The sequence below is a fragment of the Anabas testudineus genome, chromosome 4, assembly GCF_900324465.2.
Source record: "Anabas testudineus chromosome 4, fAnaTes1.2, whole genome shotgun sequence".
Lineage (NCBI taxonomy): Eukaryota > Metazoa > Chordata > Actinopteri > Anabantiformes > Anabantidae > Anabas > Anabas testudineus.
In genome coordinates, this window is record NC_046613.1 from 6,180,798 (window position 1) to 6,207,212 (window position 26,415).

Below are 26,415 nucleotides of genomic sequence, written 5' to 3' on the forward strand. Positions count from 1 at the left end.
AAAGGTTCCTGTCAAGTGTTGGATTTGGTTTAGGTGGTCTATACACTAACCCACAGTTCCATCGTTGTGTCTTCATGGCGTGGGATGATTAATTGCTTTAAGCGTCTCTTTATATTTTTAATTTTGAACAAAACAGGATTTGGATCTCTGGATGAAAACAACCTTTTACATGCTTTAAATGTCTCAGCTCTATAAAACATATCGTTCTTCTACCGGATGCAGTCTTGTTTTCATGTCGCTGTTTCTTTATCCTTCTTGAGTTGTGTTTCGTGACTATGTGGTAGTGAGACTAGTGTGACTAGACAGAAAACCTGCAACCCTAATGTCTGTTCTTAGATCCGTTGTACCCAGCTGCTCACGCCAGAGCTATACTGCACAAGCTCAAAAGCAAGCCAAGCACTAATCAATCTGTGAGTCAGGATTTGAGAGCACGCAGAGACTGATTTGCAAGTGGAAAACATGACATGAGTGCAAACTGTGAGAGGAGACAGTCAATTTTTGGCAAATTTCAGGCTGATAGGGTCATGTGTTTCGAAAGTTTTGACATTTCACTTGTAGTTTGAATGTGAGGAGTTGAGAAATTGAATAAAAACTAAGAAGAGAGCACTCCAGTCCAGTTCGTGTTGCAGACTCAAAGCTTTGATTAAAATCACAATGCTGTGCTTGTTCGTTCTCATTCGCTGTCCCTGCAAGCTTTAAATATCTGGACCACCCATTTGGTTTCCACTTGTTTTTTGTTTGTCTGTCACTCAGTAATTCTGTCGTTAATGAACATACGAAGATGAGAATTATGGATGAGGACGGGGAGGAAGGGAGGCTTTCCCCACTTACGCTCACAGCAGCAGTCAATCATTCTGTACTAGTGCAGGTTTGAGAAGACGCTCCACTGTCTGGTGTTGCGCTGGAGATGGAGCTGAGCATGGTCACGCAATCCTGCCTTTAATTTATTTTATACAGCTAATAACACATGGACATACACGCTGCACACACATGAATGCATTATCCATTAAAAACTATACAGGAAGCTGCAAGAAATGAGCTTATCACATCTGCATATAAAACACAACATTAACCACTCCAATATTTTGACATGTAGCATAATCCATATTTAATAAAACTACTCCCATATGGTATATTGTGTTGCCCTCGAAACCTTTCACTAGCATACTGTGGCTGTCTTCGCTTAAATTCAAAGAGGCAGAGTGGATTGGGGCGAACAACTCTCCACCTTTGCCTTAATATCCTTTGCAGACTCATCGTCACTTCAATAATTACTGGTATGCTTAATTTACTACCAAGCTGCTAATACGGAATGAACAGGCTAGTTCAGCAAAACTCCATATATTCATTAATTTATTGAAGCGGCAGAGTAACTTCAGAAGTATTCTGACAGCAGACACAAATCACTTTTCAACTCCTTAGCACAGCTAAATTTGTTCTATTATACACGGCGGTACATTACGGCCATCAGCCTCCAGACAGTTAAATATTTTGAACTATTCATTGTGGTCCCTTTTTCTTCTTTCTTCTGTTTATGTGGTTCAAACACAAGCACCAGTAGGTAGTAATTATCTCACATACTTGAAATGATTCATGATGTTTTTAACATCTAAATCAAAATGCCAGCCGGCAGCGCTCTGTTAGAATACATTTTATCATCAGCGCAAACAAAACATCAGCTGTTTATTAGAGGGAACGATATGCATGCCCAAATCACTTGAGAAATAGCCCGGAGGATGCAACTGCCTGTCCTGTTCATTAATTTAGTATCTGCTGCAGAAAGATGCCATCATGTCTCTCCAAAATACTCCCCGATGTTTGCCTTTCTTTTCTCTTGCCATTTTTGTTTGTTTCATGTCTTTAGTCAGACAAAGTCGCGTCCTGTCTCATCCTTCTCTCTTGTCTTTCCTTCTCTCTGTAATATTCTTCTTTCAAATCCTCCCTGCTCCTACGAGTCCATCCTTTTGAGGAGATGTGATAGATGTCTACATTGTTTCCTGAGTATGCATCCCTGTGTGTGGCTCTGTACACAGCCTCTCTGGCTATTGATGTGGCCTCATCCACTGTCAGTCCCCATTTAACTCCTTGGTCCAAAATTGAGTAGGCATAGGGGGATCCCGAGCCCACAGAGAAGAGTGTTCCCTGCAGAAGAGTACCATCACTGCACACATAACACAGGCTGGGTCCAGAAATGCCCCTCTTCTTTCTGGCGAAAAACTGTTGATCACAGCGAGTTGAAGAACTGCTTTGAGAATTTGCCTTTGCCAGAGAGCTCTTATCAAGGCAGGTCTCTCCAGACTTTCCCAGAGTCTTTGTTGTGTCTGTGCAACCACCAAGATCAATTTCTGCATCTTCACCATCATGGCCTTCATCTACCTCTCCTCCATCCCACCCACACAACGTGGCAGCTACACACAGCTCGGTTCCCTTGAATGGATGAAGCATGTGAGAAAGCAGTTTGGCAGCTCCGTTTGTGGACAACCGCCGGCCGTGGCGGAGTTGGTAAAGCCTCAGTTCTCGAGACAGAATCCGTTTCCAAAGAGCACAGTCTGCTGAGGTACCCGACGTAGTGCCTACGAGGTGACTGTGAATGGGCAGGATTTTCTGGGAGGCTGGGCACGCCACGAGCCCAGAGCAACTGGAACGAGTGTCTGCTGCGGCCAATACACCACCCTGAAACATGAAAGCCAGGGTGGTGGTACCATGAGACATGGGAAAGGGCAGAGGGACGGACTGAGAAGAAGCAAAAGGAAGACTTGTGGGTAATAAGTTAGATGGTAGGATGGAGTCCTCAGAGGGGATGGTGTTGGAGCTCTGGATAGTACTAATTTGCCCAAACTGTATTGGACCTTCATCTAGGTACTCTGTATCCGGTATGTAAAAATTAAACAGACTTGTGCTGTTACTAAAGGGCAAATCACTCCTATAGTCAAAGCCTGTTTTCTTCCTAAAAGGCACCAGAGAACATTTGTTGGTTATATTGTCCTGAAAGATGTCCTGAAAATTGCATAGGTCCTGTAAAGCCATGAAAAAGTATTAATTTTTTTCCCAATTAAAAAAATAGAGTCTCTAATGAAGTCCAGTTAAGATATGAATGTCAGTAGTCAATAGTCTGATAAAGGTTGTATGTCTTCTGGAGCTGTTGAAGTAATATGTCTTTTTAAGCAGCTGTCACCCTTTATATAGACAAGAATGCTGCGTCTACATTTGGTCATCTAAAATGACCCATCAGCAACAGACACTGAAGCCTCATTCCTTGACTTTGAAGCATACTCAGTCAGTAGCCCATGGGTAATTAATTTTGGCTGTGATATCAGGTTGTTTTTCAGATCAGATTTCTTCAAAGTCTTGTGTGGGTGTAGGCCAAAGAGTACGGAGGGCGATGGCAAAGCTCGAGCACATCAAATTAAGTTACACTCTGTGCTTTGATGCATCACTCCCATGGAAAGTTCCCTAATAGAATCAGAAATATAATGAATCAAACAGCATTTTTGTCACACAGCAGAGTAAATTAAACCAACTTTGAGGGACTGTACAGTAGGTAGCCCTTTAAATGTGACTCATGCAAATAGCTGAACTTGAAACACCAGAATTTCAGGTAGTCCTGCATCACACAGGGTGTATGCTCACATAACTAGTACCTGTTTAGATACTGAGAACAAAGGTTATTTCACATGTTTCTTCAATTGTCGAATGGACTGTTGCTTGCTTGTTTTTAATGTTTTAATTCACCTTAAACATTTAAAAGAAAAGGAAATTGAAATGAATGTGTTGCACTGCATCGGTTTGGGATATGTCTTCACTGCTGCTATTGTGGTAAGGAACTGTGTTACACAATATACATACATGATATCTGTTGCTTAATATGAAAGTGACAATTCAGCTTAAAATCATAGTACACACAGTGTTTTAATTGTGTGGCAAAAATGTAACCCGTCACGTCACTTGGTGTGATGTAAAAACAACGGTGAAAGTCATTTACTAGCAGGTGAATGTGGTGGAACATTTTGTAGAAAGAAATTACAGCTAAAACAGTAAATATTGGACTTATTGTACCAGATGTCCAGAACTGCAGGATGTGTAAATTAGCAACTGTTTGATAACAAGTTCACTGTATCAAATTAGATCAGGATGATATGTCAGCATTGTGTTCACAACTTGTTTCTCTGCTCCCACTGGCCAAAACAGCACTTAATGCATATCTCAGCAAGTGAAAATAAAAATAAATCCTCTGTCAACCTGTCCATGTTTCTTGCCTAAAAAGACTGCAAGCCTGCCTGTTTTTGTTTTATATTCACTTCATTTTATTTAAATTTTCTCACCCAGGGACAGTGTATGTTACAAGCAATTTCATCCCAGAGTGGTGAGAGCCTGCCTGAAAATTTCATAAGGTTTGACTCAGCCCCTGCCAAATTGGTAGATGGCTCAGTTGTTCGTGTGCGATATCTGTGCTCTAGGCCATGTCAGCTTGCAGTGGAGGTGGCGGTGTCCATATTAGGGAAGACAGATTTAGTGGTCTTCAGGAGGAAATGGATCAACAGCACACCCCGAGTCTACAGGATCCACCAGGTGCTGCTCAGATTGCCTCCGTCCATTTTATATCAACACGACTTTTTCAACAGGAACGTTTTGGAGGCCAAGAATGCGACAGTTCGCGCTTGGCTAAACCATCTTAAAGATGGCGGTGAACCCGGGACATCCCGTGGTTCTATTTTGAGGATTCATAAAGTGCTGTGGGTAACGGCACTTTTAGAGCGTCCAAATAAACCTCCCACTGAGTGCCCTTCATGGTCTGCTCAACTAATGTGGCAGATGACGAGAAACAGAATCCATCAGTGTCCAGACGAGTCAGGTCAGAACCTTAATCACACCCTCATTATCTCTGATTACTCAAGTCTCATCTTCATTACTAAAACCTTTAATGGAAGCACAAGAATATTGCTTATGTGTGTGTGTAATGTTTGTTTGCTGCTTTACATGTCCATAGACATAATCGATATGTTAAAGTTCCCTCTGGCAAGTACTGGTGAGCACTTTGGAGTGGTCCGCAGGTTCCAGCCTTTCATCGATGGAGCCTTGGAGAGCGCCCGCCTTCATGCTGTGACACAGCCCAGGTTGGACTTCACACTTCACACACTGACTTCTCATTTAGTTCATTTTAAGTTGGGGCTCCTTCTGTATGATGATCAACTACACAGCATGAAACAGACTCCTGCGGGGTTCTCCAAATGCTGTATCAAATAGTAGAATAGCAGAAAAGTCGTATACCACCATATCAGCAGATTGATGACTTACAGGTCAGTGACTGTTTCCTTTTCAGCGCTGGCAGCTGTTAGGCCTCACTCCACTTTTAGTTTTATTTCTCTGCCATTACATATGCTTTTACAAGCTTCATGAAGCCTATTCACCAGAGCATATAAGCTTTTTATTTACAGTTGCTGAAAGACAGTGAGGTCAGTTGCTTTTAGCAGCTAGCGTGGCGTTTTAAAATGAACGCCACGCTTCAGCGACCAAAGAAATGATTTTTCAAATGATGTTTTGTCGTTTACTTTCCAGCGTCACTTTATCTGTGTGGATTTACCTACTGAAATGGTGCCACAAGAAGTACTGTGGAATCATCCATCATGTCGATAGAAACATTTTATACAGCTCTGTTCTGATGCAGCTTACAGACACAGGTGGGTCACAGCAGCTTGTGTGTACACCTGATACTGGCTTAGGGCATTAGACTGAGGTACTGTGAGGTGATTGTGAGTGATGATGAGTGTTTGGTGAGACTATGGAACAGACTGTGTTATGTATTAATAAAGAGCTTTGGATATCCTGTGGTGAAATATATGACTGTCATATCTCTTGTGTAGGGAATGTCGTAATTCAGGCACGCGTGACAACTGGAGAAGATGAAGCTTTCCGAGCCAGTGTTGTGCTGCCTCTGTGGAAATGGGTTAGATTAGATTGTTACATACGGGACTCAAAGGTATGGAAACTCAGCATGTGCTTGGGTGATAAAGAACAGAAATTAAAATAGAGCTCGGGGCAATGTCTTGTAGGCACCTTTTCTCTTATGAGTTTGGTGTTGTGGCTTCTCAGTGTTTGATTTGCTTTTGAAACAGCTGTAAGATCCTGAGAGATGGTTCCTTTCCAGCTGGGAAATGGATTGCAGAGTGTGCCACAGTCATGTATAAGGAGATTTTTTTTTTTTTTTCTGTGTGCCCCAAGCTCATGCATTATTACGTCTGACTTTCAGGTGCTGCTGGATGCAACATGGGATGATAAAACCCGCAGATACCTTTATGAGTAAGACATTTTATAGCTTCTCTTTTAAGATGATTTACTGTATGCTATTTGTTGTGAAACCAGCAAAATGCCTAACAGGTGCCTTCACAAAGCACCTGTTAGGCTGCTTACTACAATAGTTTAGGAACAACTGATACATGCACAGTAATCACATTTGAGTTGCGTTAAATATTTTATAGATTTCGGAACAGTATCCATTATGATGACACGGATGGATACTTTGGGATTGGAGGAAACAAATATCTGTCGGGCATCCACGGGTATTTTGGGCCTATCAAATATTACCGTTTTGGAACTGATGAAGTAAAGTGCCTACTTTCTAATCACAAGTCAAAAATCGTTGTTTTTTTATTCTGTTGCTGTTTTACCAGTGTGAAATGTATTCATGAATTATTCACAGATAAAGAATGAACTTCACCCCAAGTCAACATTACAAGAACTGGATAGAGCTCATCAAGAGTGTCAGGAAATAAAAGCACTGACAAAAGCTTTTCTGCAAGAAGTGACTGAGACTCACCCCCCATCACCAATCAACAATGGTGAAATATTATTTTGACAAGTTCTTCAAAGCAGATCTAATACTAAAGGTGTCAGTACAACAACTGTGCACGTATTAAGTGTGTGAAGATCAATTGTAACTGGATGCTTTTTGTGTTTTACTTCAGGTGTCTGTACACCACACTTCATAAGACTATGGGGTCAGTTTGAAGAGAAAACCTGCACACAAACATGGACCTGGGAAACACAACTTAAATACAGCACCCTTTTTCATTTCCTGCAAACAAAAGAGGAGGATATTAGAACAGGTGTTTTAATTATTCATCACATTGACTACTGTACTGCACAATGCATATATGATAAAATTCACACAGCTATCCTTGCCTTTAGGTTCAGTTGGCATAAAGCACCTCAGGACTGTTTTGTTTGACGAGGCAGTTGGTACAATGTTCCCTGTAGCACAAATTAAAATCACATCCAAATCAACTGATCTACTACAAGTCTCCTCCTGCTTTGGAAATCACAAAGCTTCTCTCTTGTTGGCCTCTATCTACTTCTCCAACCTGGGACACTCAGTCAATCAACAACAGGTAGAGTCAGTGCCTTCCCTGTACCTTAATTACTACTCAATATGTGTAAAGTTGCTTCTATAATGATAACTAATAACACTGACTCCTGTGTGTTTCAGGGCCATGTCTATAGTTTAATTGGTGCAACGGGCGATAACCGTTTTGCCCTGATGCATGCAGGGTACAAACACAGTCAAGGAACTGATGGGTTTCTTAAAGACCTGGACATGGCATATAGTTACTATTCCAATGCTGGAGCACAGAGCAGCATTGACAGCTCCAGGGTACATGAAAGAAAGGTATGTTGAAATATCTTAAATAAATCATTTTAAGCAATGCTAGTAGTAGCACTGGCCCAAAATCTTCTCTACAGTTTTTTTCCTCACAGCTGTTTGACTATACTCTTGAAGGTGAATTCATACATAAATGAAAGCCTTAAAACAGGATTAAATAGTGAACTAAATAAAAAACATTCTCGTGTTTTAGGAAATGATCATGCACAACAAGGTAAAGTGTGATGGTGAATATTATACCTGCTTAACACCAAAGATAGATAGATACCTTATTAATAAAGAAGGGGAATTCTGGTGTGCATGCCAGAATTGTCAGTGTGAGCATAGTACTTGTAGTAGAAATAGTGATGACTGAAGATTCAGAGGGAGAGAGGGAAATTGTTCTGCGTTAATAAAAACTTAATAAGAACGAAGAACATCTAAGGTAGATGAAATAGGTCTGTGCTAATCAGGTGTGGAATGCAATGAAGAGTATTAGCATAAAGACTGACATAAATAATTATTATGGTGTCAGAAGCCCTCCCCCTTACAGAGGGGGGAGGTGTTGTGCAGCTTAATGGCCAAAGGCAGAAAGGACCTCCTGTGGCGCTGTGTCGAGCTCTGTCCAGCACATGTGTAGTGTAGTGGGTGGGAGGGATTGTCCAGGACTGAGAGGAGTTTGGACAGCATCCTCCTCTCAACTATAACATGTAGAGGGTCCAGCTCCACGCCCAGAACAGAGCCAGCTCTCAGTTTAATTGCCCATTCTGCTGGTGTCCACCACCTTCGTGTTGCCTCCCCCAATAGAAATACATGTAGTGCCACAGAAAAATCAAAATGATTGTTAACATTGGAGATGTGGCTCAAGTTTAAGCATCACTATACAGTAACACACTTTGATCTCAGTGCTGTTAAAAGAAAGTGAAATGTGCTTTTTTGACAGCTGTTTGATATTTATCAATTGCATCCAAAGCTAGAGCCAACAGCCAATTAGCACAGCTCAGTGTAAAGACGACAAACAGGGGGGAAAGGGGCAGGAGTGCCTCTGTCCAAATGTACTCACTGTGTCTGGCCAAGAAACAGCCCATAAGATAAAACAACACTTTTTTTTTAAATCTACAGATGAACAAACAGGACGCAGCACGTTAATTAGTTAAGTTTTAGAGCTGCTTGCAGTCGTTTGCAATGTTCAGACAGAGCTCAAACATACACTTTGCATGTTTGTTTGTGTTTGACAACAGTGATACAAAATGTACTGTCTCCAAAATATGATTAATAGTGTGTTTGCTGGACCTGCAAGCTAGAAGAGAACAGTTTAGGGTGAATAGGTGGCTCTTAAATCTTAATTTAAAATGTGCTTGAGGTAGCCGTCCGGAGGGAGAGCACTCCAAAGATAAGGACCCCACTATGTAAAAAGTCTGCTTCAAACTAACTTGGAATATTAAAATAAGCTGCGTTTAATGCAAAGAGGGTCCTGAAAACATCAGGGAGACCCTGCTGTCTGCTCCAGCTTCAATAGGCTGCCAATGAACTGAGAAAATGTTTCTGGTCATCATTATTCTGAGGTCCAGACTAGATACAGTAGTACACCACTCTATCTTGATCCAAGCAAAATGAAAGGCCATGGAGGCTCTATTTTATTTATGTTTTTATCAGCTTTTCTGCATGATCACAAAATTTCCTGCCAGCGTTTTGGTTATTTCACATGAGTGATTCTTTCTGTGTGGTTTTATCTGAACTCTTCCAGCTCGTTTAAAGTGGGTGGTGCTCAGCCGCAACAATGTGATGCCATGTACTTGTGAGTGCTGATTGGGATTTAGCTAGTGTATATCTGAATCACAGTCTGATGACTGTCATGGCTTTGTTTTCTTGTGTTGCCAGCACTGTCAATCAAGCCGCACCCACACAGTCCTGATGAGTCACATTAGTTACTAAACTTCACTGATAATGCCTAATGCAAAGTGTGATTGTTGCATCTATCTGTCTATCTATCTATCTATCTGTCTATCTATCTATCTATCTATCTATCTATCTATCTATCTATCTATCTATCTATCTATCTATCTATCCTGTATACTACTGTATATGAATGTTTCTGTCTTTGTAAAGCAATGCACCCTTGAACACATCTATCTGAGCAACCCAGATGATTTAAGCAGCCTGACACATGAGACAAGTGACGTCTTTCAATATCTGAAGCTGCGTGCAGAGAGAGGAGACTTAAAATCTCAGGTATGTCTGATATACAGTACAAACCTTTCACTGTGAAGCACACAAGCATGAACAGCATAGATGTTTCTATCAGGAAGATGTATAAAACCCCTTGTTAAATCCTATTTTTATTTCTCCTGTGTGGACAGGAGACAGATTGAGTCAGTTTAAAGGCTAATAAAAACTTAACAACTATTATCTTTAGAAACGCCTGGGAACAATGCTTTACTGGGGACAAAAAGGAGTCTCAAAAGACACAGCGAGTGCAGTGAAGTGGTTTGAGAGAAGCGCTATGCAAATGAGGGATCCCTCAGCGATGTATGACTACGCCATCCTGCTGCTGAAGGTGCTGTAACATTCCAGTGTAAATGCTCAACCTATTTTCTGTTCAGATTGAAAACTGGATATTTTGTGTGTGTGTGTGTCTGCGTGTTTTGACATTTATCGATTCACTGATTGATGTTGATTTCTGCAGGGCCAGGGAGTGAAAAGAAACTACACCCGAGGTTTTCGGCTGCTGAATAAGGCTGCAGAGATGGTGCGTGCGTAGTGATCAATCTCTGTGTTTAAAGTTTGTGCCTTCTCTATCAATAGCAGTGTCTGTTTCCTTGCTTTAGGGCTCAATTAACGCCTTGAATGGTTTAGGCTGGTACCATGGGATTGTGCTGAACGACCACAAAAATGCAGTCAAATACTTTGAACAAGCTGCGCTAAATGGGAGTGGTGATGCTGTGTTTAACCTCGGAGTTTATCACCTTAATGGGAAAAACCCACAAAACCCATTGAAGAATGAGGTTTGAGTCCTATACTCTGTCAGAATCTCATCTTATCACTCGTGTGGTGTGATCATTGAGCTGATGCATATTCCATGGTGATCCACAGACGGCTGCGTTCTGGCAGTTTCTCAGTGCATCCCGCTTCGGTCATGTGGGTGCATCTGTAGAAGCATCTTGGTACCTGTCGACAGGAAGCCTGGAAGGGGTGTCTCAAGATGCGGAGAGGGCTGTGATGTAAGAGTCTTTCATTACTGTAGCTTGGTGAAGAAAGCTTTGTTATGGCCTGTTGCACTGTAGCCTGCAGCTTGGTGGCATCTCATTTCAATGACAGTGGCTAATTCAAGGTCAGAACCTAGTATTTGCATATCTAAAAATAAGAGCCACTGTCACCGCATTATTGTCTGGCGCAGAGAGACTCTGCTTACCAATGTTCCTCTGGCATCTTATGAATTTAAAGAAGCTCCCGCTGCAGCTGTTGCAGGTTTTTTTTAGAATGACCTCAACAAATCAGAAAGTATTTTTAGATTATGTTAAAATATTTTCCATTTATGTGGAGTAAATTATATTCCATAATTCATCAGCAATCCCTTACCCTCTGTGCAGAATGCTAAAAAAGGTCTGCGAGCAGAATGGACACCTTGGATTTATGATCAGAGAGGCTCTCCAGGCCTACCTTAAGGGCTCACGGTGGGAACATTCATTTCAGTTACTTTTCAATTGTCCTCATTTCATCATCTCCTCTGTTCCTCACTATTTGACCCCCCCCCCTTTTCATGTGTGTTGTTTTGTATTGCCAACAGGCAGGAAGCACTTGTGAACTATATTTTGGCAGCTGAAACTGGTTTGGGTTTGGCCCAGAGCAATGCTGCTCACCTGTGCGAGGTATACACTATGTCATTCCTCTGGTTTTAACCCTTAGTCCTTTAACAAATCGCTGTCTGGCTGTTCACTGTACTTTTTTTCTGAAGTCACTTATTAGTAGCTGATAACATTCACCTTTATCGCTGCTCTGCTCTTTCTCACCCTGGGCTCATTCTCCCAAAATGCAGGAACTGAATCTCAGTTATGACTGTCAGTGGAGATATCATAACTACTCAATATTAGGCTATGATCCCCATCCGTCTGGTGAGTTCCTCTCATTTCATTTTGCTTTAACCTCTCCCTCTCCCTGTCAATCTGGTCGATGAACAGCAAGCATTTATCTTCTTTTATAGCTCTGCTGAAAATGGGAGACCACTACTACTATTCCTCCAGCACACAAGAAAACTCATTATCCTTGGTTGGTCAGGCTGTATCAATGTATGGCAGAGCGGCTCTAGCCGGAAGCCCTCAGGTGACAGATTTACTTGGCTGTAATCTCATCACCCAACGATAAACTTAATTAAAATTCCACGGGCTCCAGCCCACCGCAATAAAAACAACAAACAGAATTATACAATGTTATTATTTGGAGACTTTCTCCGTGAATTGCTCACCAGCCTCGTATGATTTTATTGATTTATTTATTTATTCCCACTGATTCACAGGGAATATACAACCTGGTTGTTTTGGCACAGCGAGGGCACGTTCTTCCACTGAGCGTCCTCAGCTTGTTTAATGTGACACGTGACGATGACGTGGACATTGTGGTGGAGAAGCTCTTAAGAAGGTGCCACTCTAATTCATAAACTGACACTATGTTACTGTATGTAGGTGGATAATCCAAGGATAGAAATATTACAAAGTAGAAGCTGTTATTGTAATTTCAATACTGTTACAGAACCTTCTTTTTAACAGTATTTCATATCACCGACGTAAAGTGGATGAGTTGATTTGTTTTTGTAGAATGATAATACTGTCATTAATATGAAGGCTTGATTTCACTTTCATAACACAGTAACAGTTTGTTCTGTTTCTTTTGCTAAGATGTGCAGAGTCTGAGAACGAAAAGGAAGTAACACCCTGTTCTTTAGCTCTGTTTGGAGTCCAGATGGGGAAAGCCTTGAGGAGAATGACTCAGAACGGTGCACAGCTCCTTTTGGTAAGCATAAGGCGATCAACTCGTACGGTATGTAATGAGAGAAAAATTCAACACGCTTCAAGCTGGACTCCTACAATGCTCTCCTCCTTTGATAATTTGATCCACCTTTAATTATTGAAATATGTGTGAATGCAAATTGAACATTAATAATGGATGATACATTAAAGCCACTATAGCTTGCTATTTTGAGAAAGAAAATAAGTGATCATTTATTTAAATCACTCTCTTTATTTCTCCACAGACATATGCATCTCTTCTTTCTGTTTGTGTCATTACTGTCATTTTGACATTTCAGAGCTGCCTTGGTGAGTAATTCTATGTATGCATTTACCACAAGATGGTGCAGTTTCCCCACGTATTGGTTTCTTAGCGCTCGCTCTGGCGACTCATGTTTGTTTTGCCATGAAACGTGTCCTCACATCCTTTTATCCTTCCCACCCGCAAATTAACACAGAACAAAAGTCGCACAGTCGCCAAGGACACCATCAACAAGCAAGGACGTCATCTGTCAGCCAAGATGGAGTCAACTTGAATAGAGAGCAAGATGGCATTGTGGGAGGAACCTCCAGAATGGCAGGGAATCTGTGGCTTACCATGCTGAATAGCGAGCATTGGCATGGGCAGACCAGTGATTTGGCTGTGACAGTGTCAGGCGTGTGCCTGTGCGCTTTCTGGACCACACTCCTCTATCATCTACTATGACATACAATACCCAGCACAGTGATCCAATAGCCACAGTAAAAGCCCCAGACAGTACATATTGTAAGAGCATACATTTAGCAGATGAGTTACAGCATTATTCATAGGACGCATTTGTGTTTGGGAGGCATGTGACTCAATCTAAGACAGGAAGAAGAAAAGTGCTGATCAGGATGTGAGTATGCTACTTTATCAGAGTGTCAATAATCAATTTATTGTGTTAATTAGCTGTTTTGGTTGCAGAAAATAGAATATGATTCACACAGTTCATTTAATTGATGCTAAATCCAACCTACAGTTAATGTCTTGAAGATGTGGTGGTGATGAGCTAGAGTGAACCTTCTGTTACACAATGCGTACGTCCATTAAAAATATTTCAACACTACATCCTTCTGTGATTAATTATTCATTTATCTTGTGAAGCGTTGCGTTGGTAAAACTGATCCACAAAGACTGTGATGGCTGCGCATTTAGAGGTATAAATGCTCAGCGAGAGCCTCAGTGATGGATGTGTTGGGAGATGTGCCGGAAGATGCGTTGTAATAGGTCAGCTATTAAGGCTTGTTCCCGGCACTATCAGTGACATGTTGATGATAAGTGTCTCACCAGAAGACATGCAACAACAGAATGCAGGCCACTTACACATTTTGTCCAAGGCCAGAGCAATGGAATTTCAGAGCTTATTGATTTAGTTCCTGGCTTGGCAGGTGCTGCTGGTCAATACATAAGATAAGACAATATCAGTTTTAGCATCGCTGTGGAGACGACAACAATGAGAAAACACACCTTTAGAGCCCTCGCTGAGGTGTTAGTAAAAGACTAATGCTTCTCTGTGGTCCTGCTGTTACTGTTCATAAAAATAACATAATTGGCAGAATCCTTTGAGGGATTTTATTTCTATGGCTGCGAAAGCACATGAGGAATAGGCGGTGTTAGTCAGTTCTTAACAGTTATTTACAGCCCTGACTGACGTGTGACGGTGTGCAGTTTATAGCAGTGAGCGATGTTGCCTCGTGTTCCTGGAGCTGTCATTAGTTAAATAAGCAGTTTGACAGTGTAAACAACACCATGCAGCGATCCTTTAGTTTGGGGTGAAGTCTGTGTATAATTTGGGGATGGACTAATGCTCCATCTTTCTTCTTCTATCTCTGTCACTTATGTCATCTGTCTCTGTCTCTTTCTTTAAAGGGGAAGCTCACCTAAATAGAAACATGCTGCATCATGTGTACTCCAATTATCTTGACTAAACATTTTTTGTTTTGTTTTTTTCTTACATAGTATTTTTTATCAGTTACTATGACCATCGTGCACAACCTTCTAAAGAAAAGCTTGAAATCAGCTCGAGGGGACTGCATTCACACGATTACCCACATTTAAAAAACAAAAAAACATTTGAGGCAGTAAAACCTTTATTAAACATTCATTAACTATGTAAAAACACAATTCTTAATTGAGAAATCACGGACATGAATAATCAGCACAACCAGTGCATAACAAATGTGAGAGACTGTCTTCAACGTTAACATTAGATAACACGTTGATTAATGCGACCTTGCATTGCTGCACTGTACTGCAGTTCATGGTTACTACACCACACCACAGCAGTCTCTCAGCTGATTCACAGGTGAATTTAACTCTTACTGAACTCCGTGGGATATTTGATTAACACAAGGGATAAAACAATGTTAAGCAGTCTGTCCAGGAAAACCTAATATTTGATTTGTACGTGTGGTTTCAAACCGACTGAGTTCAGGAAAAACTCACAGTCTTGCATTCACCGTTTATTTTGCGCAGCTCTCTTCTCTTTCAATCTCTTCTGTACTTAAAGAGTTTGATGAGACCTTCTGTAACCACATCGTTTAATGTCACTTGTTTTCAAATGGCTGCGGTAACGTGCCATCAAATCCAGCGCAACTTTGACATTTTATTGAAACTTTTACAATCAGATGTGCTGCCTTTTCATGTGATGTGAGCATGGATGCGCTTAAACAGAAATGCAGCCAGACACTTTAACCTGATGTGGCCCTAGTGTCTTTGGGTATCTCAGCTACACACATATGTCTGCAAAGTGTTTCAATTGCTGCAGTCATGGCCACAGAAAGCAGCGTAGTGTGTCCAGCAACAACAACAACAACCCCGGTGTTTATTTAGTCATTATATGGGGACAGTTACCATCCACTGACCACCTGCCACACCTTCCACACTAACTCTTAAGCACTAAAGAGATACGATAAGATAAGATAAGCAGAATTTTATACTGCTTGGTAAATTGCTTCATGCCTAAAATAACCTGTATACATATGCAACCTTAGCTGGACTTTAGCAAGACCTGTGATAAAAGGAGATAACAAATTAAATCATACATTTAATTAGTGGCTACTGATGTAATGCTATTACACTCTGTTTAGTTCAGGTTCAACCCCCTAATGAGGCCTGTCGGCTTTCAATTGAACCATAACCTACCGCCTCCAATATGACCATAGATGAATCAAAACCTCTTGGAAACTATTTTAACTAAATTTAACGTAAGAACCTGAACATGATCTAATTCATAAAGAAATATTAGTATTCAATTTAGCTGGGTGAACTGTACACAGTTATGTGTACATATAATACTTGAGCATAACTAGTAGTGGTAAGGTGCCGTGTGGTAGCTGTGTAAACACAAACACACACATTAGTTATAATAGACGTTATTAGCCACCGGCAGCCCTCAGGCTCGGCTCCCAGGCAGTGCGACGATTGGCCCTTAGCCCTGGTTGACCAGAGGGTACAGGGCTGAATTTCATACATTTAAACTATGTGTGTAAGTATAGTACTTGAATGTGAGTAAACAACAGTATAATGTGAAGTATTTTCCAATATGCTGAGGAACAAGTTTAGTTTGCAGTAATTCAGAGAGTTAGAGTCCTAACTGATTCAGGGTCAGACTATCACTTGGACCAAAAATGCCATCAACTAATAACAGTACTGGATATTCAGAGCACACACAGCCACGGTGCACTCAGCGAGACTGAGTGCATCTGAGCATCTGAGTTTGTACAGGAAAAGCCTCAAAGGGAAAACATGTCACCACCCACACTGCTAAGAGAAAGCTACACTTTGTCACAGTAACTCATACTCACTGTAAAGCTTCCATTGCAATTTTCGGCAGCGTGTACAGTTGTTAGCTCACTTTGACTTAGAAATAACACACACACAGACAAGTATTAGGAGGAAGACCACAACTGCTGAAGTTGGTCGGACTCACATGGAAGCTGTTATTTACCGCTGCAAAGCTGGTGCACATTCAGGTGTTATTGTCCTCGGAGTTTGGTTTTGTAATTCTGTATTCATGATAATTGTGTCGTGGCAGCCCACAGATACTGCACCTGCAGGGTTTGGTGAAAAAAAGGATTCTAGCTCTGCTGATAGGCAGGCTAATTGTTTCGCGAGGTGTGTGAGCTGTACCTCAGCATCTCAGCATCCATCAGATTCTCATTTGTTCTCCATTATATAAATATCATTATGCGCGTCTGTGTCATTATCCAATATTAAACGTGTTGGTGGATTTTCTTGTACTTTCTGGAAAGTAACAACTACCACTTAAAATGGACAAGTGGGATTTTCATGACTTGTAATATCCAGTATAACTCACCAACTGAATATTTAATGACATAACTCATTTCAATGAACAATGGTATAATAATAGCTTTGAATGTAATGTCTTGTCTTCTCAATACTAACAAACACCAGTGCACCGTGGAGGCAAAGATTTCAAGTCATTTAAATCATTTGATTTGTTTAGTTAAGATTTGCAGTGAATTTTTAGTGATTTCATCCAAACGCACCTGTGCACATCAGTAAGTAGTGAGTCGTAGGTATGTATTGACATCACTCTGACACCAAGCTATTCCTTGCTTCATTTGTTGTGGTACAATGCATTGGAAACATACAGTATGTGAACAGTGAGCACTGAAAAACCAAAAGTGATGTTTTTTGGCTTAGCTGTTTGTTTTTCATTGAGCCAATAAGTCTAGCAAGTGACCCAACGTGCACAACACAAAACAAGTTGAAGACCTAAATGAAGCACATGTATTAATAGTGTCACATGTGTGTACATGTGCTTTACTTTCTATAAAACAACTAAATATTGCAAAGTCACTCAAAACACCGCACTTAGAGCCACTGCTGAAGCTGAAAAACACATATTACTTTCTATACTTTGTATATAATGCAGCTGGATAGTGTAGTGCTAAGATCGTGGTTCAGCTGTGGCTTTCATCCCGTAATGGACCTTAGGCAAGACCTCCTTATCCTAACCCTACCTAACATTGTATCTTGTATCTCGCTCTGGATCAAAGCGTCTAACAAATGAGTAAACGTAAAAGGATATTCCAGCTTTGAAAATATTTGTAACCATGTCCAACTGCAGTCACAGTTGCACGCTTGATGACTCTTTGATTTGATTTTTTTTTTGTTGTTGTACCGTTTAAATGGCAGAAGAAACAATTTAGTTATTTTTATTGCCTGTTGACCTAATTTAATCCCAGCGTAGCTGCACCCAGCTACAACCTGAGCAGAGGTTTAATCAGATGCAGCAAGTGGAAACATTGCGTGGGTGTACGGGGCCTTTAAAACGAGGCCATATATGTAGTTTATTTTTAACCAATATGTATTGTCTGTTGACCTTCACCCATCAGCCACTATGCTCTTACCTGTGCATTCACATGAAGCCAACAGTATCAAACCCATTTATCTTTCGTCCACTGAGTGTCCACTGAGCTTTACTATGGCCAACCTGACCAGCTGCATTAGTGGTTGTATTCAATAATAAGTGAGGATGAAATAACTAATAGAACAAGAAACAGAGGAATCAAATAAGAAGAGGTTTTACATTGTTGTGATTTCTCTGTTGTTGTGTGTTTGTTTTTCAGTACATGCTTTTTCTACCTGCAACCCTGCTTTGCATGATAATTTTTTCACACAGGTCGTTTTTACTTCTCCGTGCTTGATTGACTTTACAATGAAGCACTTTTTAATTTAATTTGTTGCACCTGTTTCAGTGGGAGAATGTGCACCTGTAGTATTTATAACTGTATTAATCAAATTTAATAACATTTAAATTTGTCATAAAACCTAACTTTATAGAAAAATTGTGTTTTTTCTACCAAGTGGCTACAAAGTAAGTCAATGACGGTTCCAATACTTTGTTGGACAGTTACATTTAATCTTTTCTCCAATCCTACACTCAGTAGATAACCAAAATAACTAACCAGTTCCTTCTTGGAAAGACATGAGTCAGCCTTATATTATGGAAAACTGATAAGTAATAATCCTGGCTGGTCAACAAATTTTAGATAACCTACAACAGACAAATCATCACCTTAGGTTAAAGCCTTTAGATGCTTTTTCAGAATTTGTTTTTAAAAGAATGAAATAGCTTTTCAAAGCTGTTATTGTCTTTGGATAATTCTTTGATTTTGAAATTATTTTACGGCATAATGAGCAATGTTACCTTGAATGCCGGTAATTCAGTTTATTGCATGTTAAGACGAGGCACAGATTGTCTGCAGGTCCTGAGAGAAATTATTTAAACTATTGAATAGTTTAAGTTTTTTTTACAGATTATAATTGTAAATGCATTTTGAATAAGGGGGTTTTAAAATATTTTAACCTGAGCATGTTTTTACCATAAGGGAGGTTTTATTATGTTGCCGAAAGAGTTGATGCTGTGTAGTTCACCTTATTGCCTCATAATAGACTTTGCTTTGGAGTGAAATAACCTCTGCAAACAGAGCAGTAATTCTGTGGAAAGACATGGTAAAATCAAAAGTGAGCTTTTGCAAAGCAGCTGAAATATGCTCCTGATACAATTCCATTCATCTGTAGCAGTTCTCATTGTAAACCTGTGTGCAGAACAGGCTTGTCAGACTGCGATTTGAGTTTCTCCAGAACTATCTGCCCACAGTGGCCAGAGGAAACAAAAGCCCAGTCTACTGTATGTAAACAACTGATATCTTTATGAACAATCATTCAGTTGCAAAATGTTATATTATGATAAATGCCACATGAGAAGAATGCTGACAGCTTTTGTGGATGAACATTAAGATAGATGGTGAAACTAGAGACATAGTTTCATATTTAAAGCAAACATCTTAATCTAAATATTTAGCATCTTACTTTCGTAATACCTTTCTTACAGCATGGCTTCATACTTATATTTACTCTAACCCTGTTCTCTGTTATTTTCTACCTTTGTCTTTTGAATTGTGTAACTACATGATACATGTCTGTGGTTGAGGTAGAAATAAATTCGGGAGAACTTAAGATAAAACTGGGTTACACTTTACATGAACTCCACAATCAAACAATTTTGGCACATGGATTGAAATCCTTGGTCAGCTTTCAGTAGGCCTTTAGTTATACACCTAATTCACAGAGCAGTGTAGAGTTTTGGTGAGGACTTCGATAAATAAAACTCACAAATGATTATGCTGGTTAAAACTTAACTTAAGTAAATTTTAGTGTAAAGAACAATGGAGCAATATTTAACATGGTGATGGAAAATTGCATTTGAAGCTGTAAGAACACTAAACATTCCTCCTGAATTAACTAACTTTGTCGGCATCATCCACTGCTCTAATAAATGACACCTTGGGTTTGTTAATAATGATCGATTAAATAAAATAAAATAAATAAAACAATAAAAGATGGGGTCAAAGTCTACTGTTGTTCCTGCACCACAGGTACAGGAAGGGTATGGGTACAGCAACGGCAATTGTGGCGGCAGGAGAAGACGCTCTGACCCTGAATGATGTAATTTTTAACTACGCAATAATTTATTAATTTATTGTTTGTTTCCATTCCTAAAATGCTTTCGAAAACGTTTTCATCCCTCAAATAAAAAATCTTTATGACTACACATTGAACAAATTGATTTTAGAGCTACCTGGATAATTTTCTTCTAATTAGCAGTCACAAACTTTCTGTCTTATCTGACATCAGATGAGCAGAAGTCCACAGGGAGCGTGTGAATCTTCTCATGCATCACAGGAAACACAAGCATGAGCAGCAAAATCTGAGCTAGTATCACTAAATATATGCAACTTCAGGCCATACATGCAAAGGCTGTGTTATCTAGATAAAAACGATGGAAACAGGATAAAGAGAAAATGCTGTACCTTTAAAAATATCAATTTATTTTATTTACAAACATTATATCATCTTAAATACTGAAGGACAACAACAACAAATATTGCAAATGCTACATTAAACATGTAAAGTTGAAAATAAAACCAAAGGCCTCTCACGCACATCATAAAAATATAAAAATAAGTCATAACACTCAGAAACACCCATTGTTAAGTCATACCAGACGGCGCGTTGGAACAATAAATTGAAACACCATAAAATAAACATTGCATGCCCATAAACAGCAGGTTCATAATAACATGTCCAACACTTCTCTTCGTATTTGTCAGCATGATGGTGATAGACAGTGTTCATTGTGCTTAAAAATATCATCTGATAAAGGGGAATCATCAGCATATCACAGCCTGAGAAGTGATGAACAATTACAACAAAACTGAGTACAAGCCTGGTCAGTATTAAATGAAAATGTTAAGTATTTACAAATCCTGTCCATATAATACAGTTTCATTTCTGGCCAGGTCCATGTGATTCACACACAATTTATTATAGGTTATAGATATCTGAGTGAAAAATGTGCTGCCAAAATTCAACAGCCACTTTTCTTATTCTTAAAAGCAAAGTGCAGCCTTGCAGTTTTCGCCACTTTGTGAGTTTTCTTCTTGGACGTTGTCCACAATAAGTATATGTAAAATTAGATAACCTACACTTACTGAAATGAAATAATACAATCATCATAATGTTTAACATGTGCTAAATGATAGTGATATTGCACAGGGCTGTAGTCAGTTTTGCTGTGTACTGTAGTTACAAATTTAACTTAAAAATGTGTGCACTTTGTATCCTCGTCTTTTGACATGGCCGGGTTGTCATAAATCTCCAGGCTCTTGTTAGTGTTTTCCGTTATCTTTTCATCTTCATCTTTTTTGCAGCACTTGCAGCACTTGCAGCAGCAGCAGCAGTGTTTGCCACAGAAGCTGAATGTTGAGGTCACCACATTGTCCCAGGGTGCCATAGAGTGTAGGGGCCTGGGCAAAAATTCCCAGTTGCGGAGGACCTTGGGCAGGAAGCGGGGGCATCGAGACTGCATCACATTGACAACGATCACAAAGACAATCAGCACTACGATGGGTACACCGACGCCGACTAGGACTTGCCAGCCAGCCAGCGACAGGCCGAAAACAGACACAGGTAAAATCAAGAAGCATAGGATGAGGTAGAGGCCAGCGAACCAGCGGTATTTGGCTGTATGGTTCCCCAACCCTCTGGCCAACCTGATGGGGATTCGCGTGAATGGAATAGGATACCACAGTATAATGCCCATGATGTTGAAGAAGAAATGGCAAAGTGCAATCTAGAAAACAAAAACACAACAAGAGAAATTACATTTAAACAAGAGTCTTGCAGTTTATTAATTCATTGACTGACCAACAGGCAAACGGTGCCATTCCTAGAACCATGTTGACCAAACACAGCTTAGAAAAAGACGAGCAATTTCTGGCGTCTTACCTGCAAGGAGTTGGCCAGCGTATCTCCAGGACTAGCCATGGCAGCAAGTATAGCAGTGGTTGTTGTACCAATATTTGAACCCAGTGTCAGAGGATAAGCTCTCTCAAGGCTAATGACACCAATACCTGGTGACAGAAGATTGGAAAGCTGTGAGTTCTAGTGTGAATTTAAAGAAAAACCTATAACAACTAGAATGAAATCAATGTGTACTTACCAACAAGAGGAGTTATAGCTGAGGTGAAGACGGAGCTGCTTTGAACAATAAAGGTCATCCCTGCTCCCACCAAAATTGCAAGATAGCCAGTAACCCAAGCGAAGGGGAAGGGGAAGTCTGTAGTTAAACAGAAATGAAGAAATAAAGCATTAAACGTGACGCAGTAAGGACAGTGAGACTGTATGCACTGTTACCATTTTTATAACAAAATAACATTTGTGTCTGAGCTTTTTCCACCACACAACAGGACTGCTGGACCTGAAGGTGAGCCAGAAGCAACAGGGAGGCTGTACCTGTGTTGCTCATCAAGCATCACCATGGAAGCAGATGTGCTGACTATCAAACAGGCTGCACAGACCAGTGAGAACACAATTTCTTTTGTTTTCATACCTGTGTTGAGCACCTTCTTGATGACCACAGCCACCTGGCCCTTCAGCATGGAGTTCAGCAGCTTGACGATGAGGATGAGGCAGGTGCAGAGGATAAGCAAAGACATAGCCAGGAGAATTAGGCCCACTGCCAGATCTGGCAAAGTAGTACTGGCGAAGAGGTGTTTGCCTGCAATGAACAGTAATTACAATTCTTTGTAATTAGAAAACGATGATGGCACTACGTTAGCCACAGTCAGTCGGATTTTATCAACGTGAGGGATTCATGTTTTTTTCTATTTTTAAATCTTTGAAGCAGTGATCTGTTCATGTATGGTCATGTGGTACTCAGCGAGACTGGATGAATAGACCTATTGAGCAGGTAGATGGGTCATGGGAGGGCATTAGCTGAGTCACTATAACATCTCAAAGGTAGTCATTGTCCACACATCAGAGGGTCTGCAAGAAGGAGGTCGCTTTGGTGGAATGCCTCTCTCATATTTCACTCCGCCTCAGTGGATCAGGTATTCCTAATCGCTTTGTACATTTTTTTGTTTCTCTTGTTATTCACAGACTAAGGCATGCTTACACTTTTCTTGGTATTCCACCCAAGTTGAGTTCATCTCCATCATGGTCGTGTTCCCTTCCATCCAACAGACAGCCCAAGAAGGGCAGTCATCCGTTGTGCCATTCCAGAAAGTCTTTAAGAAATGGCAAAAACAACAGACAATGCTATAATTAGGAAGATAATGCAGCTACTGTAATGGTCTGGTCATACGCAACTTTCCACTTTTTATTAAATAACACTCCTTCAAAGGGTGATCTAACAAAAGAACTACTGTGGTCACTTTACAAGAAGGACAAAATCAGTCATTAAAAGAAAGAAAAAAGGAGGGAGTAGTAACAATGGAGGTCATTGTTACAAACAGTGCTTATGGATTGCTCACCGTGTTGGTCTTTACTTTACACCATTTTTTGATCAGACTCTTGTTTCTGGCAGCTTCGTCACCCATGGCTATTTCATTTATTACAGACTTGTCCAGCTGAAAGATGAAACATATTTTTTTAAACAAAAAGGGGCATTTCTTCCCAATGTTAATGTGGCATCTTGATGTCGCCATCTCTACCTCGATAATGGAGTCTGTGAGAGGGTCTGTGATGACGTTGAGCAGGTCGGGGGCATTCTCTCCGCCCTCGATATTGAAGGAGTCAATAATGAGTTGGGTGAGTTTGTACAGAACACCTGTAGCTACCTCCAGTGGCAATAGAATCAGCACAGACAGCCAGTTGAAGAAGTCGTGGACTGTAGCACCAGCAAATGCCCTGAAAGCGAAGAAAAACATTGGTGAACATGCGCCAGACACTATTTTTAGTCTTACTAACGTTTACGTGCTCGAATTTACCTGCGGAACTCATTTCGGTCTCCTGCCTGCATCATAGCCACAATAGTGTTGGTGACAGATGTTCCGATGTTGGCTCCCATGATGATCGGCACTGCAGTCTTGACACTCAGCACTGAAAAAAAGACTTACCGTTAAATGAATGTATAATAGCAGCAACAATGTGTGACAACTGTTAGCAAGCAGAGAAGCAGGAACAGGTAAAGATATTGGTAGATATTACTTTAGAGGATAAATTAGTGCAGTAACTAGTGAATTTTTCTAACTTTCTAGACAAAGTACTTTACAATTTGAGTCTAGTTCACTCATTAACAAACACACATCAACAAGTATGGCCCATTTTCATATGATTATTGAATAAATAATACCCAGTTTTGCTATTTGTGTGTGCGTGCATACATCTCCCGTCTGCAGGTATTAATGTGTGTGTGTCTACTTACATCCAGAGGACACCATGCTGACCACAATAGAGGACGAGGTGCTGGAGCTCTGTACCAGCACTGTGACTAACACCCCGATCACCAGCCCGGCCACAGGGTTGGACAACACAACATTGTCCTTGAAGATGTCACCAGCAGCTTTGCCTACACACACACACACACACACACACACAGCCTCAGGTGAAAAAAACACTCCATACCTGCAGCATGTGCTGCACTCTCTTAGACTTATCAAATGTGTAGAGATTGGATTAAAAGAAATTAATGTGAATTCCTTTTACCTCCGACCAGCTGGAAAGCAGAACTGAGAACATCCAGAGAACAGATAAACATGTAGAGAAGTCCAAGCAGCAGAATGAACTTTATTATTCCAGTGAGCACTCTTTTAATCTTTCCTTTTGTATCCAGATCTGCAGGAAAAACAAAACAAAAACAGAACTGAATCAGAGTCACGTTTCATCGTAAAGGCATCCACACCGCATGCTGACAATGCCCAGGTGCCTCACCTGACCACTTGACCCCGGTGTCTTTGAGCTCTGGGAGATCCCAGGGATCTTCTTCAGCTGGATCCTCATTCACGAGGTCCACTGTAGAGTAAGCCGGCAGGATGGCCGAGTCTTTACCCTCAGTTTTGTCATCTAATGAAGAGGGTGAATGGCTGTTAGAAGAAGTTACTACCACACAGTGTGAAGAGATTAAAAATATACATACAAGAGAGAGGGACATACCAAGGGTCGGAGGGGAATCAGTCGTCACTTCTGGTCTTGGAGCCATGGCTATGCGGAAACGATGAAGAACGAATTCACATCTTTACTTTAGTGCATTATTTTAAAAACTTTAACAACATAGCAGAAGCTAAAGTGTCCATGTGTTACTTGTTTTGTCCAACTTTTCAAAATAAAACTACTCTTTAATGATCCATTACTATGTAGTAGTGGATACCAAATTTAATCTATGTAGAGAAAATGTCCACATCTTTAGTAAAGCACGTCTGCACTTATTCAACAGTTCAGCTTCCAAAGCAAACTGTGCCATAGACAGATTATCTCAGTAATTCCTATCCCACGCTGAATTAAAGGAAGCTACATCCAGGTAAAATGCCTCTTTACAGCCTGAGCCTCACACACAGTCCTCGGATGTCCTGGAAACATTTCCTCGATGGCATGAATATGTGGAGCATGTGGCCAGTGTATACGCACCTGCAGCAGGTCGTGTGTCGGGAGCTCCGAGGCTTCACCTGAGTTACCTGTTGCTCACCTCGAGGCTGAGCGCCGCTTTTATAGCGCCTCACCGAGCGCACTCCGTGCAAAGGTCGTGCACACATGTGCAGAGGAGATGTGACTGTCAGCCTCAGCTGGGTGTGTGTGTGTGTGTGTGTGTGTGTGTGTGTGTGTGTGTGTGGTGATCAGCGTTTAATAAAACAGATCAGGAGCAATGAAATAGTTTAAAACCTCGGAATTCAGTGCGCTGCGTTGAAATGGGAAAACTTCACCATGTGGTTCAGTAGATTTTAGTTTTTCTGCACTAATGCGCATTGATACACTGTTGACTGTAGGATATATTTAAAATAACAGAATAATATAAGACAATAATGTATACAATTGATATTCTGGGAAGGTGATGACAACAGGTTAAACTATGTACATAACATACTGTACAATAGGGAAATCAAGGTATTTGCCCCCTGGTGTTAGCAGATGGAAAACTAAACTAAACTAAACTAAACTAAACTAAACTAAACTAACTTAGACTAAACTGAACTAAACTAAACTAAACTAACTTAGACTAAACTAAACTAAACTAAACTAAACTAAACTAAACTAAACTAAACTAACTTAGACTAAACTAAACTAAACTAAACTAAACTAAACTAAACTAAACTAACTTAGACTAAACTAAACTAAACTAAACTAAACTAAACTAACTTAGATTAAACTAAACTAAACTAAACTAAACTAAACTAAACTAAACTTCTTTCAGAGACTGAAAGTAAATCTGTGGTCACCACTCC

At 40.4% G+C, this 26,415-nt stretch overlaps 3 protein-coding genes across 3 annotated transcripts; 1 reads left to right on the forward strand and 2 right to left on the reverse strand.

The window, feature by feature from the left end:
* Positions 1-960: 960 nt before the first annotated feature.
* LOC113152777 (proteasome subunit beta type-11-like) lies at positions 961-3,417 on the reverse strand. Its single transcript, XM_026346209.1, has one exon. The coding sequence runs from the start codon at positions 3,025-3,027 to the stop codon at positions 1,861-1,863; it is 1,167 nt and encodes a 388-aa protein (XP_026201994.1). The 5' UTR covers positions 3,028-3,417; the 3' UTR covers positions 961-1,860.
* Positions 3,418-3,581: 164 nt separating this feature from the next.
* On the forward strand, positions 3,582-13,727 carry LOC113152775 (protein sel-1 homolog 3). Its single transcript, XM_026346208.2, has 24 exons — positions 3,582-3,816; positions 4,327-4,852; positions 4,988-5,114; positions 5,557-5,678; positions 5,862-5,977; positions 6,248-6,297; positions 6,477-6,600; positions 6,698-6,836; positions 6,963-7,103; positions 7,186-7,385; positions 7,484-7,663; positions 9,746-9,868; positions 10,053-10,193; positions 10,323-10,385; positions 10,465-10,641; positions 10,730-10,857; positions 11,227-11,310; positions 11,424-11,505; positions 11,673-11,748; positions 11,838-11,956; positions 12,150-12,271; positions 12,529-12,643; positions 12,885-12,948; positions 13,098-13,727. Exons 1-24 carry the CDS (start codon positions 3,694-3,696, stop codon positions 13,343-13,345), a joined length of 3,390 nt encoding a protein of 1,129 aa, XP_026201993.1. The 5' UTR covers positions 3,582-3,693; the 3' UTR covers positions 13,346-13,727.
* A 7,450-nt stretch (positions 13,728-21,177) lies between these two features.
* slc34a2b (solute carrier family 34 member 2b) lies at positions 21,178-25,635 on the reverse strand. The gene is made up of 13 exons (XM_026345871.1): positions 25,604-25,635; positions 25,133-25,180; positions 24,911-25,042; positions 24,686-24,814; positions 24,405-24,548; positions 23,968-24,079; positions 23,692-23,887; positions 23,512-23,607; positions 23,154-23,265; positions 22,587-22,754; positions 22,197-22,313; positions 21,983-22,107; positions 21,178-21,827 (listed from the first exon to the last, which is right to left on the reverse strand). Exons 2-13 carry the CDS (start codon positions 25,176-25,178, stop codon positions 21,294-21,296), a joined length of 1,911 nt encoding a protein of 636 aa, XP_026201656.1. The 5' UTR covers positions 25,179-25,180; positions 25,604-25,635; the 3' UTR covers positions 21,178-21,293.
* Positions 25,636-26,415: the final 780 nt, after the last annotated feature.